Source organism: Pristiophorus japonicus, chromosome 13 (assembly GCF_044704955.1).
Source record: "Pristiophorus japonicus isolate sPriJap1 chromosome 13, sPriJap1.hap1, whole genome shotgun sequence".
In the NCBI taxonomy this organism is placed as follows: Eukaryota; Metazoa; Chordata; class Chondrichthyes; family Pristiophoridae; genus Pristiophorus; species Pristiophorus japonicus.
The window spans coordinates 86,703,473-86,716,240 of NC_091989.1; the positions used below are offsets into that span (position 1 = coordinate 86,703,473).

The 12,768-nt window shown below is 52.1% G+C and overlaps 1 protein-coding gene across 1 annotated transcript in view; it reads right to left on the reverse strand.

Moving 5' to 3' along the window:
• Positions 1–12,768, reverse strand: part of necab2 (N-terminal EF-hand calcium binding protein 2) — a 259,363-nt gene that overhangs the window by 105,439 nt on the left and 141,156 nt on the right. Inside the window, exon 8 of the mRNA XM_070896707.1 lies at positions 3,834–3,946. Coding sequence (XP_070752808.1) covers positions 3,834–3,946 — 113 coding nt within the window. The remainder of the gene's footprint in view (positions 1–3,833; positions 3,947–12,768) is intronic.

Below are 12,768 nucleotides of genomic sequence, written 5' to 3' on the forward strand. Positions count from 1 at the left end.
TTTGGGGACGGTCGGTATTGGGGACGGTAGGTATAGGGGAACGGTCGGTATTGGGGACGGTCGGTATTGGGGAACGGTCGGTATTGGGGAACGGTCGGTATTGGAAACGGTCGGTATTGGGGAACGGTCGGTATTGGGAACGGTCGGTATTGGGAACGGTCGGTATTGTGGAACGGTCAGTATTGGGGAACGGTCGCTATTGGGGACGGTCTGTATTGGGAACGGTCAGTATTGGGAGCGGTCAGTATTGGGAACGGTCGGTATTGGGAACGGTCGGTATTGGGGAAGGTCGGCATTGGGGACGGACGGTATAGGGGAACGGTCGGTATTGGGGAACGGTCGGTATTGGGGACGGTCGGTATTGGGGACGGTCGGTATGGGGACGGTCGGTATGGGGGACGGTCGGTATTGGGGTCGGTATTGGGGAACGGTCGGTATTGGGGAACGGTCGGTATTGGGGAAGGTCAGTATTGGGGACAGTTGGTATTGGGGACAGTCGGTATAGGGGAATGGTCGGTATAGGGGAACGGTCAGTATTGGGAACAGTCGGTATGGGGAACGGTCGGTATTGGGAACTGTCGGTATGGGGAACGTTCGGTATTGGGAACGGTCGGTATGGGGTCTGTCGGTATGGGGAACGGTCGGTATTGGGGACGGTCGGTATGGGGAACGGTCGGTATGGGGTCTGTCGGTTTGGGGAACGGTCGGTATTGGGGATGGTCGGTATGGGGAACGGTCGGTATTGGGGACGGTCGGTCTTGCGGAACGATCGGTATGGGGACGGTCGGTATTGGGGATGGTCGGTATGGGGAACGGTCGGTATTGGGGACGGTCGGTATTGCGGAACGATCGGTATGGGGACGGTCGGTATTGGGAAAGGTCGGTATGGGGACGGTCGGTATGGGGGACGGTCGGTATGGGGAACGGTGGGTATTGGGGAACGGTCGGTATTGGGAACGGTCGGTATTGGGGAACGGTCGGTATTGGGGAACGGTCGGTATTGGGGAACGGTCGCTATGGGGACGGTCGGTATGGGGACGGTCGGTATTGGGGACGGTCGGTTTTGCGGACGGTCGGTATTGGGGAACGGTCGGTATTGGGGAACGGTCGGTATTGGGGAACGGTCGCTATGGGGACGGTCGGTATTGGGACGGTCGGTATTGGGGACGGTCGGTATGAGGGACCGGTCGGTATTGGGGATGGTCGGTATTGTGGAACGGTCAGTATTGGGGACGGTCGGTATGGGGACTGGTCGGTATGCGGGACGGTCGGTATTGGGGACGGTCGGTATTGGGGAACAGTCAGTATTGGGGAACAGTTGGTATGGGGAACGGTCAGTATGAGGAACGGTCGGTATTGGGGAACGGTTGGTATTGGGGAAGGTCGGTATTGGAGAACGGTCGTTATTGGGGATGGTCGGTATGGGAAACGGTCGTTATGGGGAATGGTCGGTATGGGGAACGGTCGTTATTGGGGATGGTCGGTATGGGGGATGGTCGGTATGGGGGACGGTCGGTATGGGGGACGGTCGGTATTGGGGATGGTCGGTATTACGGAACGGTCGGTATGGGAACGGTCGGTATGGGGGACGGTCGGTATTGGGGGACGGTCGGTATGGGGGACGGTCGGTATTGGGGAACGGTCGGTATTGGGGACGGTCGGTATTACGGAACGGTCGGTATGGGAACGGTCGGTATGGGGGACGGTCGGTATTGGGGACGGTCAGTATGGGGACGGTCGGTATGGGGGACGGTCGGTATTGGGGAACGGTCGGTATGGGGACGGTCGGTATGGGGGACGGTCGGTATTGGGGAACGGTCGGTATGGGGACGGTCGGTATGGGGGAACGGTCGGTATGGGGAATGGTCGGTATTGGGGATGGTCGGTATTGGGGATGGTCGGTATGGGGAATGGTCGGTATTGGGGATGGTCGGTATTGGGGATGGTCGGTATGGGAAACGGTCATTATGGGGAATGGTCGGTATGGGGGACGGTCGGTATTGGGGAACGGTCGTTATGGGGAATGGTCGGTATGGGGGACGGTCGGTATTGGGGAACGGTCGTTATGGGGAATGGTCGGTATGGGGAATGGTCGGTATGGGGGACGGTCGGTATGGGGGACGGTCGGTATGGGGACGGTCGGTATGGGGGACAGTCGGTATGGGGGACGGTCGATATTGGGGAACGGTCGTTATTGGGAGACGGTCGGTATTGGGGAATGGTCGGTATTGGGGAACGGTCGGTATTGGGGAACGGTCGGTATTGGGGACGGTCGGTATTGGGGAACAGTCAGTATTGGGGAACGGTCGGTATGGGGAATGGTCGGTATTGCGAACGGTCGGTATTGGGGACGGTCGGTATTGGGGAACAGTCAGTATTGGGGAACGGTCGGTATTGGGGACGGTCGGTATTGGGGAACAGTCAGTATTGGGGAGCAGTCAGTATTGGGGAACGGCCGGTATTGAGGAACGGTCGGTATTGGTGACGGTCGCTATTTGGGAACGGTCAGTATTGGGGAACGGTCGGTATTGGGGACGGTCGGTATTGGGGAACGGTTGGTATTGGGGACGGTCGGTATTGGGGAACGGTCAGTATTGGGGAACGGTCGGTATTGGGGAACGGTCGGTATTGGGGACGGTCGTTATTGGGAACAGTCGGTATTGGGAACAGTCGGTATTGGGAACAGTCGGTATGGGGACGGTCGGTATGGGGACGGTCGGTATGGGGAACGGTCGTTATGGGAACGGTCGGTATTGGGAACAGTCGGTATTGGGAACGGTCGGTATGGGGACGGTCGGTATGGGGACGGTCGGTATTGGGAACGGTCGGTATGGGAAACGGTCGGTATTGGGGACGATCGGTATGGGGAACGGTCGGTATGGGAACGGTCAATATTGGGAACAGTCGGTATTGGGGAACGGTCGATATTGGGAACAGTCGGTATTGGGGAACGGTCGGTATTGGGAACAGTCGGTATTGGGAACGGTCGGTATTGGGGACGGTCGTTATTGATTCCATTTTAACTCCAGGGTTTTTGTCGCGTTGAGGGGGCGATTGAAAATGTCGGGGCCCGCTGACTTTATTTGGACCCCGACGCTTTTGCAAGCGGGGTTGGCTGCCCCAAACTTCCCGTGGGCCGACAGGATCGCGGGTCACAGGAGGCCCGAGTCAGTCCATGTGTTTCCGGTCTCCCTTTGGGCCTAGCTGGACAGCACGAGCCTCTCCCGACCTGACAGGGAGACTGTGGGCCTCCCCAGCCTGGGTTTCACACCCTCTCCCGACACCTTACCCTGGTGCCCGGGACCCTTCCCACAACCTCCTGATGCCCGACATCCAGCTCCCAGCCAACAGCTGCTGGCGGGAGTCCGCTTGGCAAGGTTAACCTGAGGCTTGGTTGCTGCAATGGCCTAGGCCTCAGGCTGGCTCCCCTGGGCCACTTGCCTTCCTGCCCCAGCCCCCAAACTAGGCCCTGGCTCATTCTTTAATAGAAACAGTCGAGCATGTTCCTCCATTCACTTAAATCAAGGCTGATCCGTACCTCAGCTCCATTTACCTGCCTCTGCTTCAGAGCCCTTGATACCCTTCCCCTCCCCGCCGCCCCCCCCGCCCGCCGACCCCCAAACTCAAACCCCTCAAACTCCTCGCCTCCCTCAGCATCCCTTGTCCTTGCAATCTACAATTAAAAACCTGAGCTGGCTGTCGTCTCGTCGTTACATGCTGGTTGACCCGACCGGCCCCTGGCGACTGACCTTCGTGCCTGCAATGGTGGGCCATGGACTGGGGGGAAAGCGCAGCGCGTCAAACAAGGCCAATCTCTGGCTGGTTGCACTCACTGGAAGCAGTCTCGCTGTACTGCCACATCCTTCAGGTATTGTTTCAGGGAGCAGCCGAATTCTCCCAGCTGCTTCTGGCCGACCGCCATGTGCTGGCGCACGAGGAAGAGATGCTGGGGAGAGAGAGCAGAAAATAGAGCAAGGGTAGGCCGCAGGCTTCGGTGTCGACACAAGGGGGGCAGAGAGAAGGAGCGAGGGAAGGGGAGGGGAGGGAGGTTAGGGGTCAGCGGGGAGGAGTGAGGGAAGAGGAGGGAGGTTAGGGGTCAGTGGGGAGGAGCGAGGGGAGGTGTTATGTATGTAATAACTCGATAGACTGAATACTGTAAACTAACCCAGGTACAAACCTGCCTCTGCTTTATTAGGGCCCAAAGTGATTACATTACAAAATGGCTTGCCTTTTATACCTGGGCCACGCACACGTGCGTACAGCCTAATGACCTCCGACAGTGGCGCCCTCTGGTGGCTAGTAACCCTAAGCATACATACATGACAATATCACCCTTTAAGATATTAGTAACAACTTTTTACAAATTGAGATGGTCCGGGGCTTTCCGCTCCCGAGTTGATCGTCTCAGTTCAACTCCAGCCTTGGGCGAGCGTTCTGAGTCTGTTATGACTGGGGGCTGGGTAGCCGATCTGATGGGAGTGGCAATGACCATGTCAGGGATTGAAAGTCCAGTTTCATTGACCATGTCAGTGATTGAAAGTCCAGATTTATTGATGACAGAGGAGTCCTCTGATGACTGAGGATAGGTTGGTTGGTCACTGATTGTGTCTTCCTCAGACTGTTCCGGTTTATTCGTGTGTCGCAGCTTTATCTGATCAACATGTTTCCTGCATGTTTGCCCATTCTTGAGCTTGACGATAAACACTCTGTTACCCTCCTTGGCTGTAACAGAGCCACTTGGGACCTTGAGCATAATTTAGTGCATACACAGGATCGTTAACAGAAATGTCACATGATACAGCAGCGCGATCATGATACCACTGCTGACTTTGACGTCTGTATTCAACAAGATAGTTCAAGTCAGGGTGGACAAGAGAGAGCTTGGTCTTAAGACCTCTCCATCAATAGTTCAGCAGGGGGGACCCCAGATAGCATGTGGGGTCTTGTCCTGTAACTAAGCAATATGCATGATACGCGAGTCTGCAGTGAACCTTGAGTTACACGTTTCATACTCTGCTTGATGGTTTGGACCGCACGCTCTGCTTGACCATTGGATGCGGGTTTGAATAGTGCTGACCTCACATGTTTTATACCATTGACTTTCATGAACTCTTGAAACTCCAGACTAGTGAAGCAATGTCCATTGTTGTTTACAATGATGTCGGGCAGACCATGAGTGGCAAACATGACACGAAGGCTCTCAATGGTAGCTGTGGATGTACTGGATGACATGATTATACACTCTATCCACTTGGAATATGCATCCACCACAACTAAAAACATCTTTCCCAGGAGGGACCTGCAAAGTCGATGTGGATCCTGGACTACGGTTTAGATGGCCACGACCACAGACTCAGCGACGATTCCGCTGGTGCTTTACTTAGCTGCTTGCAAGTGTTGCACTGATGCACACACGATTCCAGGTCAGAGTCAATTCCAGGCCACCATACATGAGACCTGGCAATGGCTTTCATCATGACAATACCAGGATGCGTGCTATGTAGATCATGTACAAATTTTTCTCTGCCTTCATTAGGCATAACAACACGATTACCCCACAGTAAACAATCTGACTGAATGGATAGTTCGTCTTTGCAACGGCTATAAGGCTTGGTCTCATCACCCATTTGCTTGGGTATGGCAGACCAATCACCACTAAGGACACAACGTTTCATAACCGATAATATCGGGTCCTGGCTGGTCCAGGTCTTAACTTGTTGAGCCGTGACAGGGGTTCCTTCACTCTCAAAAACATCCATAACTAACAGTAGGTCTGCAGGTTGTGACGTCTCCACCTCCAGTCTGGCCAACGGCAGACGGCTCAGTGCATTGGCACAATTCTCAGTGCCAGGTCTATGGCGAATGACATCATCATAGGCAGATAATGTCAGCGCCCACCTCTGGATGCAGGATGATGCATTGGTATTGATACCTTTGTTTTCTGAAAACAATGAAATGAGTGGCTTGTGATCTGTTTCCAGTTCAAACTGAAGACCAAACAGGTACTGATGCATCTTTCTAACCCCATAGACACAGGCTAATGCTTGTTTTTCTACCATGCTGTAGGCTCTTTCCGCCTTTGACAAACTTTTAGAAGCATACGCAACAGGTTGTAGTTTACCCGACTCATTAGCTTGTTGGCATACGCAACCAACTCTATATGATGAAGCATCACAGGCCAATACTAGACACTTACACGGATCATAATGTACCAGCAGCTTGTTAGAGCAAAGCAGATTAGTAGCTTTCTCTATCTTGAGACGCACCCCAAACCCAGTTGTCACCTTTTCTTAGCAGCATGTGCAGTGGCTCTAATGAAATGCTCGATCTAGGTAGGAAACTAACGAAGTAGTTAAGTAGACCAAGGAACGAACGCAGCTCCGTCACATTCTGAGGCTTGGGTGCATTTTTGATGGCCTTGGTTTTCGAGTCCGTAGGCCTGATGCCATCAGCAGCAATTTTCCTCCCCAGGAATTCGACTTCCGGTGCCATGAAGACGCACTTTGAACGTTTCAGTCTGAGTCCCACTTTGTCCAGACGATGTAAAACCTCTTCCAGGTTGTTCACATGTTCGGCGGTGTCACAACCTGTGACCTGGATGTCATCTTTGAACATGACGATTCTAGGGACAGACTTCAATAGACTCTCCATGTTCCTCTCGAGCAAATTCCGAAAGGACACCTGTTGTAGATAAACAGTCCTTTATGAGTGTTGATACATGTAAGTTTCTTCGACGTCTCGACCAGCACCTGTGTCATGTGGGCCGATGTCAGATCCAGTTTTGTGAATGACTTTCCCCCGGCTAGCGTTGCAAACAGGTCATCTGCTTTCAGTAATGGGTATTGATCCTGTTTCGAAACTCGGTTGATCATAACCTTGTAGTCTCCACAAATCCTGACGTGCCATCATTCTTCAACACAGAAACAATGGGGCTGGCCCATTCATTAAATTCGACCGGTGGTATGATCCCTTCACGCTGGAGTCTGTCCAGTTCGATTTCGACCTTCTCCCTCATCATGTACGGAAGCGCCTGAGCTTTATGATGGACAGGTCTTGTATCCGAGTCCACCTTGGCTCCCGTGAAATTGCCTGGTTCAAACAGCGAGGGGAACTTGCTCAGCACTTGAGCACAAGGAGTATCATCCTCCGACGACAACGCTTTGATATTGTTCCAATTCCATTTGATTTTCACGAGCCAATTCTTGTCGAACAGCGTTGGACCATTGCCTGGAACAATCCATAATGGTAAATCATGAACCGCACCATCATACGACATCTTGACTACTGCACTGACAATCACCGTTGTGAGTTCCTTAGTCTACGTACGCAACTTGGCATTGACTGGACTCAGCTTAGGTCTCACAGCCTTAGTGTCCCACAGCTTGTCGAATGTCCTCTGGCTCCTTATTGATTGACTCGCACCCATGTCTAATTCCATCGGTACCGGCATACCATTAAGTTTCACATTAATCATTATCGGTTGGCTCTTTGTTAGGAACGAATACAGTCCATATACTTCCTCCTCTGGTATCTCGGATTGCATATCCGGATCCGTGCTATACTGGTCATCATCCTCCACATGGTGTGTCGCAGCATGCTTGCTCAGTTGCAGACACATGCGCTGGAAATGCCCCAGTCTCGAACAGCCTTTACAAATGTACTGTTTAAGCTGACACTGATGAGGCCGATGATTGCCCTCACAACGCCAACACGGTGAAATTCCCGCTGGCGGTCTTTGGGCAGCTACAGGTTTTGCATACATAGTCGAGTAGGCCCTGCCATATGCAGCTCTGCCAAATGACGATACAATCTTGCTTACTGTACTTGCCAAGTTCCGATTTTTCGGTGATACCCGCTTTAAGTTTTTGTCAATCGTCATCATGATGGCCTTGCTCAAATCCAGCGTCTCCGCCACCAGTAGCTTACGCAGGATCACCACAAGGTGATGCCGATTACAAATAAGTCCCGCAGCATGTCTCCCTCCGCATTTTCTAACTTACACGGTCCAGTTAGACGCCTTAGGTCGGCAATGAATTCCAACACATCCTGGCCCTTAGAACGAACCTGCGTGTAGAATCGATATCATGCCTTCTTCTGGTTTGAGATGGTCACGTACCGAGCACACAATTCCTCATAGTCCTTGTCCGTTGGATTTGCAGGTGAGAGGAGATTCTTTGAGTCCATAGATTTTCGGACCGCAAACCGTGAGGACAACCGCCCTGCACCTAACTGCATCAGTGGGTTCTTCCAATTTGTTGGCCACGAAGTACTGGTCCAGGCGAGCTACAAAATCTGCCCAGTCCTCTCCCTCCACGAATCTCTCCAGAATTTCAATTGTGCTCATTTTTGCATGCAAAGGTTTTTAAGTTACCTCGTCGCCAAATGTTATGTATGTAATAACTCGATAGACTGAATACTGTAAACTAACACAGGTACAAACCTGGCTCTACTTTATTCGGGCCCAAAGTGGTTATGTTACATGATGTCTGGCCTTTTATACCTGGGCCGCACACACGTGCGTACAGCCCAATGACCTCCGATAGTCGCGCCACCTGGTGGCTAGTAACCCCAAGCATACTTACATGACAGGAGGGAGGTTAGGGGTCAGCGGGGAGAAGAGCAAAATGACTCTCAATGCGCTATTAAGGGTTCGATACACGGACAGACTTACAGCACAGGAAAGGGTGTTTCTCCCATTCCTGGCACCCTGTTGTCTCCACATTTTGAGTGTGAGGAATTCTCGGTAACCAAAGAAATGTCACTACTGATCTAACTTGTGTCGCCTCCGTTTTATTCAGTTCTGACCCCGTTGAGGACCTCCTGCCTCTCACCCTCCCTTGTTTCTGTGTTTGATGGGCCGGTGTCGAAGGAGCTTTATTCCAGGTCACTTAGAACAGAACTTTCACCTTCCCTGCTCCCCAGCCTTTGGCCCGCATCCACCACAGCATTTCTACAGCTCCCGATCTGCTCAATCGCACCCTGATAAAGCCCTTGCTCTCTCTCACCCTGGCCATTCCCCCTGGTACGGCCCTCATCCCCACTCCCTTAATCCAAGGATGCAGATTTCAACGTTTGTGGCGGACAACTGGTTTCGCCATTCACCAGCAGTTCTGGCTGGACTACATAAAGCACTATTGGGTCGTGCTCTCCTCTGCCCAAACTGCTCACTGTTCCAGGATCATCCTGAATGCGGTAACCCCCGGCTTCTCTTCTCCACTCGAACTATCTTCTTAAACCCCTCTCCCCACTTCCTCCACCCTCATCTCCAACAATAAGTGTGAGGAGCTCATGGACTTCTGTGTCTCTTAGATTGAGACCATCCGTTCAGTTGTCTCTGTCAGTTCCCTTCCTTCCCCTAGCCTACCGGGCCAAACTTCATCTGAGGCTCATCCCTACCCCAACCCTGATCTCACATCTTGTGTTTGTTTCTCTCCTCTCTCCCCTCATGCCCTTTCCGAGCTCATTGTATCCACGAGACCCACCTCGTGCTCTCTCGATCCTATTCTGACCACCCAGCTTCCGTTCCGAGATCCCATGCTCGCTGATAGAGTAAACGGTTCCCTCTTGTCAGGTACTGCCCCCCCCCCCCCACCCCCACCGCCCCCCCACCCACCCTTTCATGACAGATCTGGAAGTGGTTAGAAAAAGTGAGGGTGCCATCGATCTGGAAGATAAGTCAGATCGCAAAACAGAGAAAAAAGATAACGTGATGATTGGGGTGTACATAACCGAGCGGGAGAGAGAGAGAGAGAGAGAATAAGAGAGAGCGAGAGAGACGGAGAAAGAGCGCGAGAGAGAGAGAGAGTGAAAGTTGATATGTATTTAACCCCTTGTAACCTGTATTACACCACCACCACCAGAGGGCCTACCTGTTGGAGTCCCAAGGGACCCAGCATCCCTTGGGAGCACGATATAGAAGCAGGCCACCCACGAGGTACCTGCACTCTGGAGTCTTATTAAAGGAGCTAAGGTCACACTTGCTCATTGTACACAGTACTCAGTGCCACCCTTTATTATGAGCATAACAACTGGCAACGAAGTTACGAACAACCGCGCAGAAATGCAAAGAACAGTCGGTATCCTGGAGAAGTTCTCAAAAGGGGACGATTGGGGGGCCTTCGTGGAGTGACTCGAGCAATACTTTGTGGTCAATGAGCTGGAAGGGGACGAGAACGCTGCCAAACGAAGGGCGATCCTCCTTACCGTCTGTGGGGCAACAACTTATGGCCTCATGAAGAATCTCCTGGCCCCGGCAAAACCAACAGAGAAATCCTATGAAGAATTGTGTACGCTAGCCTGAGAGCACCTAAATCCTAAGGAAAGCATTTTGATGGTGAGATATTGGTTCTATTCGTGTCAACGGTTGGAGGGCCAGGAAGTGGCGAGCTATGTCGCCGAACTAAGGCGCCTCGCAGGACATTGTGAATTTGAGGGATTCCTAGAACAAATGCTCAGAGACTTTTTTGTACTAGGCATTGGACATGAGACAATCCTTTGCAAACTGTTGACTGTAGAAACTTCAAATCTAAGTAAAGCCATAACGATAACCCAGGCATTTATGTCCAACAGCAACAACACCAAGCAGATTTTGCAGAACAAAGAAGTTTCGGCCAGTACTGTGCATAAAGTAACGTCGGTTTCGAGCACAAATATACTTGGCAGAACGTACACGCCGGCTGCTGCTGCACGAACTCAGATGACCCAGAGTCCGTCATCAATTGTTAATGCGAGGCAGTTAACACCTTGTTGGCGCTGTGGAGGTGATCATCGGCCCCATCAATGCCGCTTCAAGCACTATGCGTGCAAAGGCTGCAGAACAATGGGACACCTCCAGCGAATTTGCAGGCAAGCTGCAAACCCTGCAAACCACAACATTGCAGAGGAAAATCGATTCACTGTGGATCAGGCTGAATTGGAGACTCGTACCGAGGAAGCAGAAGTGTACGGGGTAGACACATTCACTATGAAATGTCCACCAATAATGTTGAAGGTTGAACCGAACAGAATTCCAGTATCGATGGAACTGGACACGGGTGAGAGTCAGTCCATAATGAGCAAAAAGGCCTTCGACAGGTTGTGGGGCAAAAAGGCACACAGGCCCAAGCTCAGTCCCATTCACACCAAATTAAGGACTTACACCAAGGAACTAATCCCTGTAATTGGCAGTGCAGAAGTCAAAGTCTCCTATGACGGAGCAGCACGCGAACTCCCGCTGTGGATTGTGCTAGGGGATGGCCCCACACTGTTTGGCAGAAGCTGGCTGGGAAAAATCCGCTGGAACCAGGACGATATCCGAGCACTTTCGTCCGTCGACGACACCACATGTACCCAGGTTCTGAGCAAGTTCCCATCGTTGTTTGAGCCAGGCATTGGAAGCTTCTCGGGGGCGAAAGTGCAGATCCATTTGGTTCCTGGTAAGCGACCCATCCACCACAAGGCATGGGCGGTACCATACATGATGCGTGAAAAAGTGGAAATTGAACTGGACAGCTGCAGCAAGAAGGCATCATCGTGCCGGTGGAATTCAAGGACTGTGCTCGTCCGATTGTCCCGGTACTTAAAGAGGACGGCACGGTTAGAATTTGTGGGGATTCTAAAGTAACGATTAACCGTTTTTCGCTACAGGACCAGTACCCGCTACCCAGGGCAGATGACCTATTTACGACCCTGGCTGGAGGGAAGACATTCACCAAGCTGTGCCTGACCTCGGCCTGCATGACACAGGAGCTGAAGGAGTCTTTGAAAGGCCTCACCTGCATCAACATGCACAAAGGTCTGTTCATCTATAACAGGTGCCCGTTCGGGATTCGGTCGGCCTCGGCAATCTTCCAACGGAATATGGAGACCCTGCTAAAGTCGGTTCCTCGCACCGTGGTTTTCCAGGACGACATACTGGTTACAGGTCAGGACACCATTGTGCATTTAAGGAACCGGGAAAAGGTTCTTAGTCGGTTGGATCGCGTGGGCTCAGGTTGAAATGCTCGAAGTGTGTTTTCCTGGAGCAGGAGTTTGAGTTCTTGGGAAGAAGAATCGCAGCAGACGGCATCAGACCCACCGATGCCAAGGCGGAGACCATCGAGAACGCACTGAGACCACAGCACGTGACGGAGCTACGGTCATTCCTGGGACTCCTTAACTATTTCGGTAATTTACTACCTGGGTTAAGCACCCTGCTAGAACCCCTACATGCGCTACTGCGCAAGGGAGACGACTGGGTATGGGGGAATTCACAAGTGGCTGCCTTTCAGAAAGCCAGAAATCTGTTGTGTTCAAACAAACTGCTTGTCCTGTATAACCCTTGTAAACGATCAATGTTAGCATGCGATGCGAGGTCATACGGGGTCAGGTGTCTGTTACTACAGGCTAACGAATCGGGGATTTTGCAACTGGTCGTGTATGCGTCCAGGAGTTTGTCCAAAGCCAAAAGGGCCTACAGCATGGTTGAAAAAGAGGCTCTGGTGTGCATCTACGGGGTAAAAAAAATGCACCTGTACTTATTTGGCCTCAAGTTTGAGCTTTGAAACTGACCACAAGCCGCTCATATCGCTATTCTCTGAGAGCAAAGGGATTAAAACCAATGCCTCTGCCCGCATCCAAAGATGGGCGCTCACGCTGTCTGCATACAACTATGTAACCCGTCACAGACCGGGCACAGAGAGCTGCGCTGATGCTCTCAGTCGGCTACCATTGCCCGCCACCGGGGTGGAAATGGCACAGCCAGCAGACTTGCTCATGGTCATGGAGGCATTCGAGAATGAAAAGTCCCCC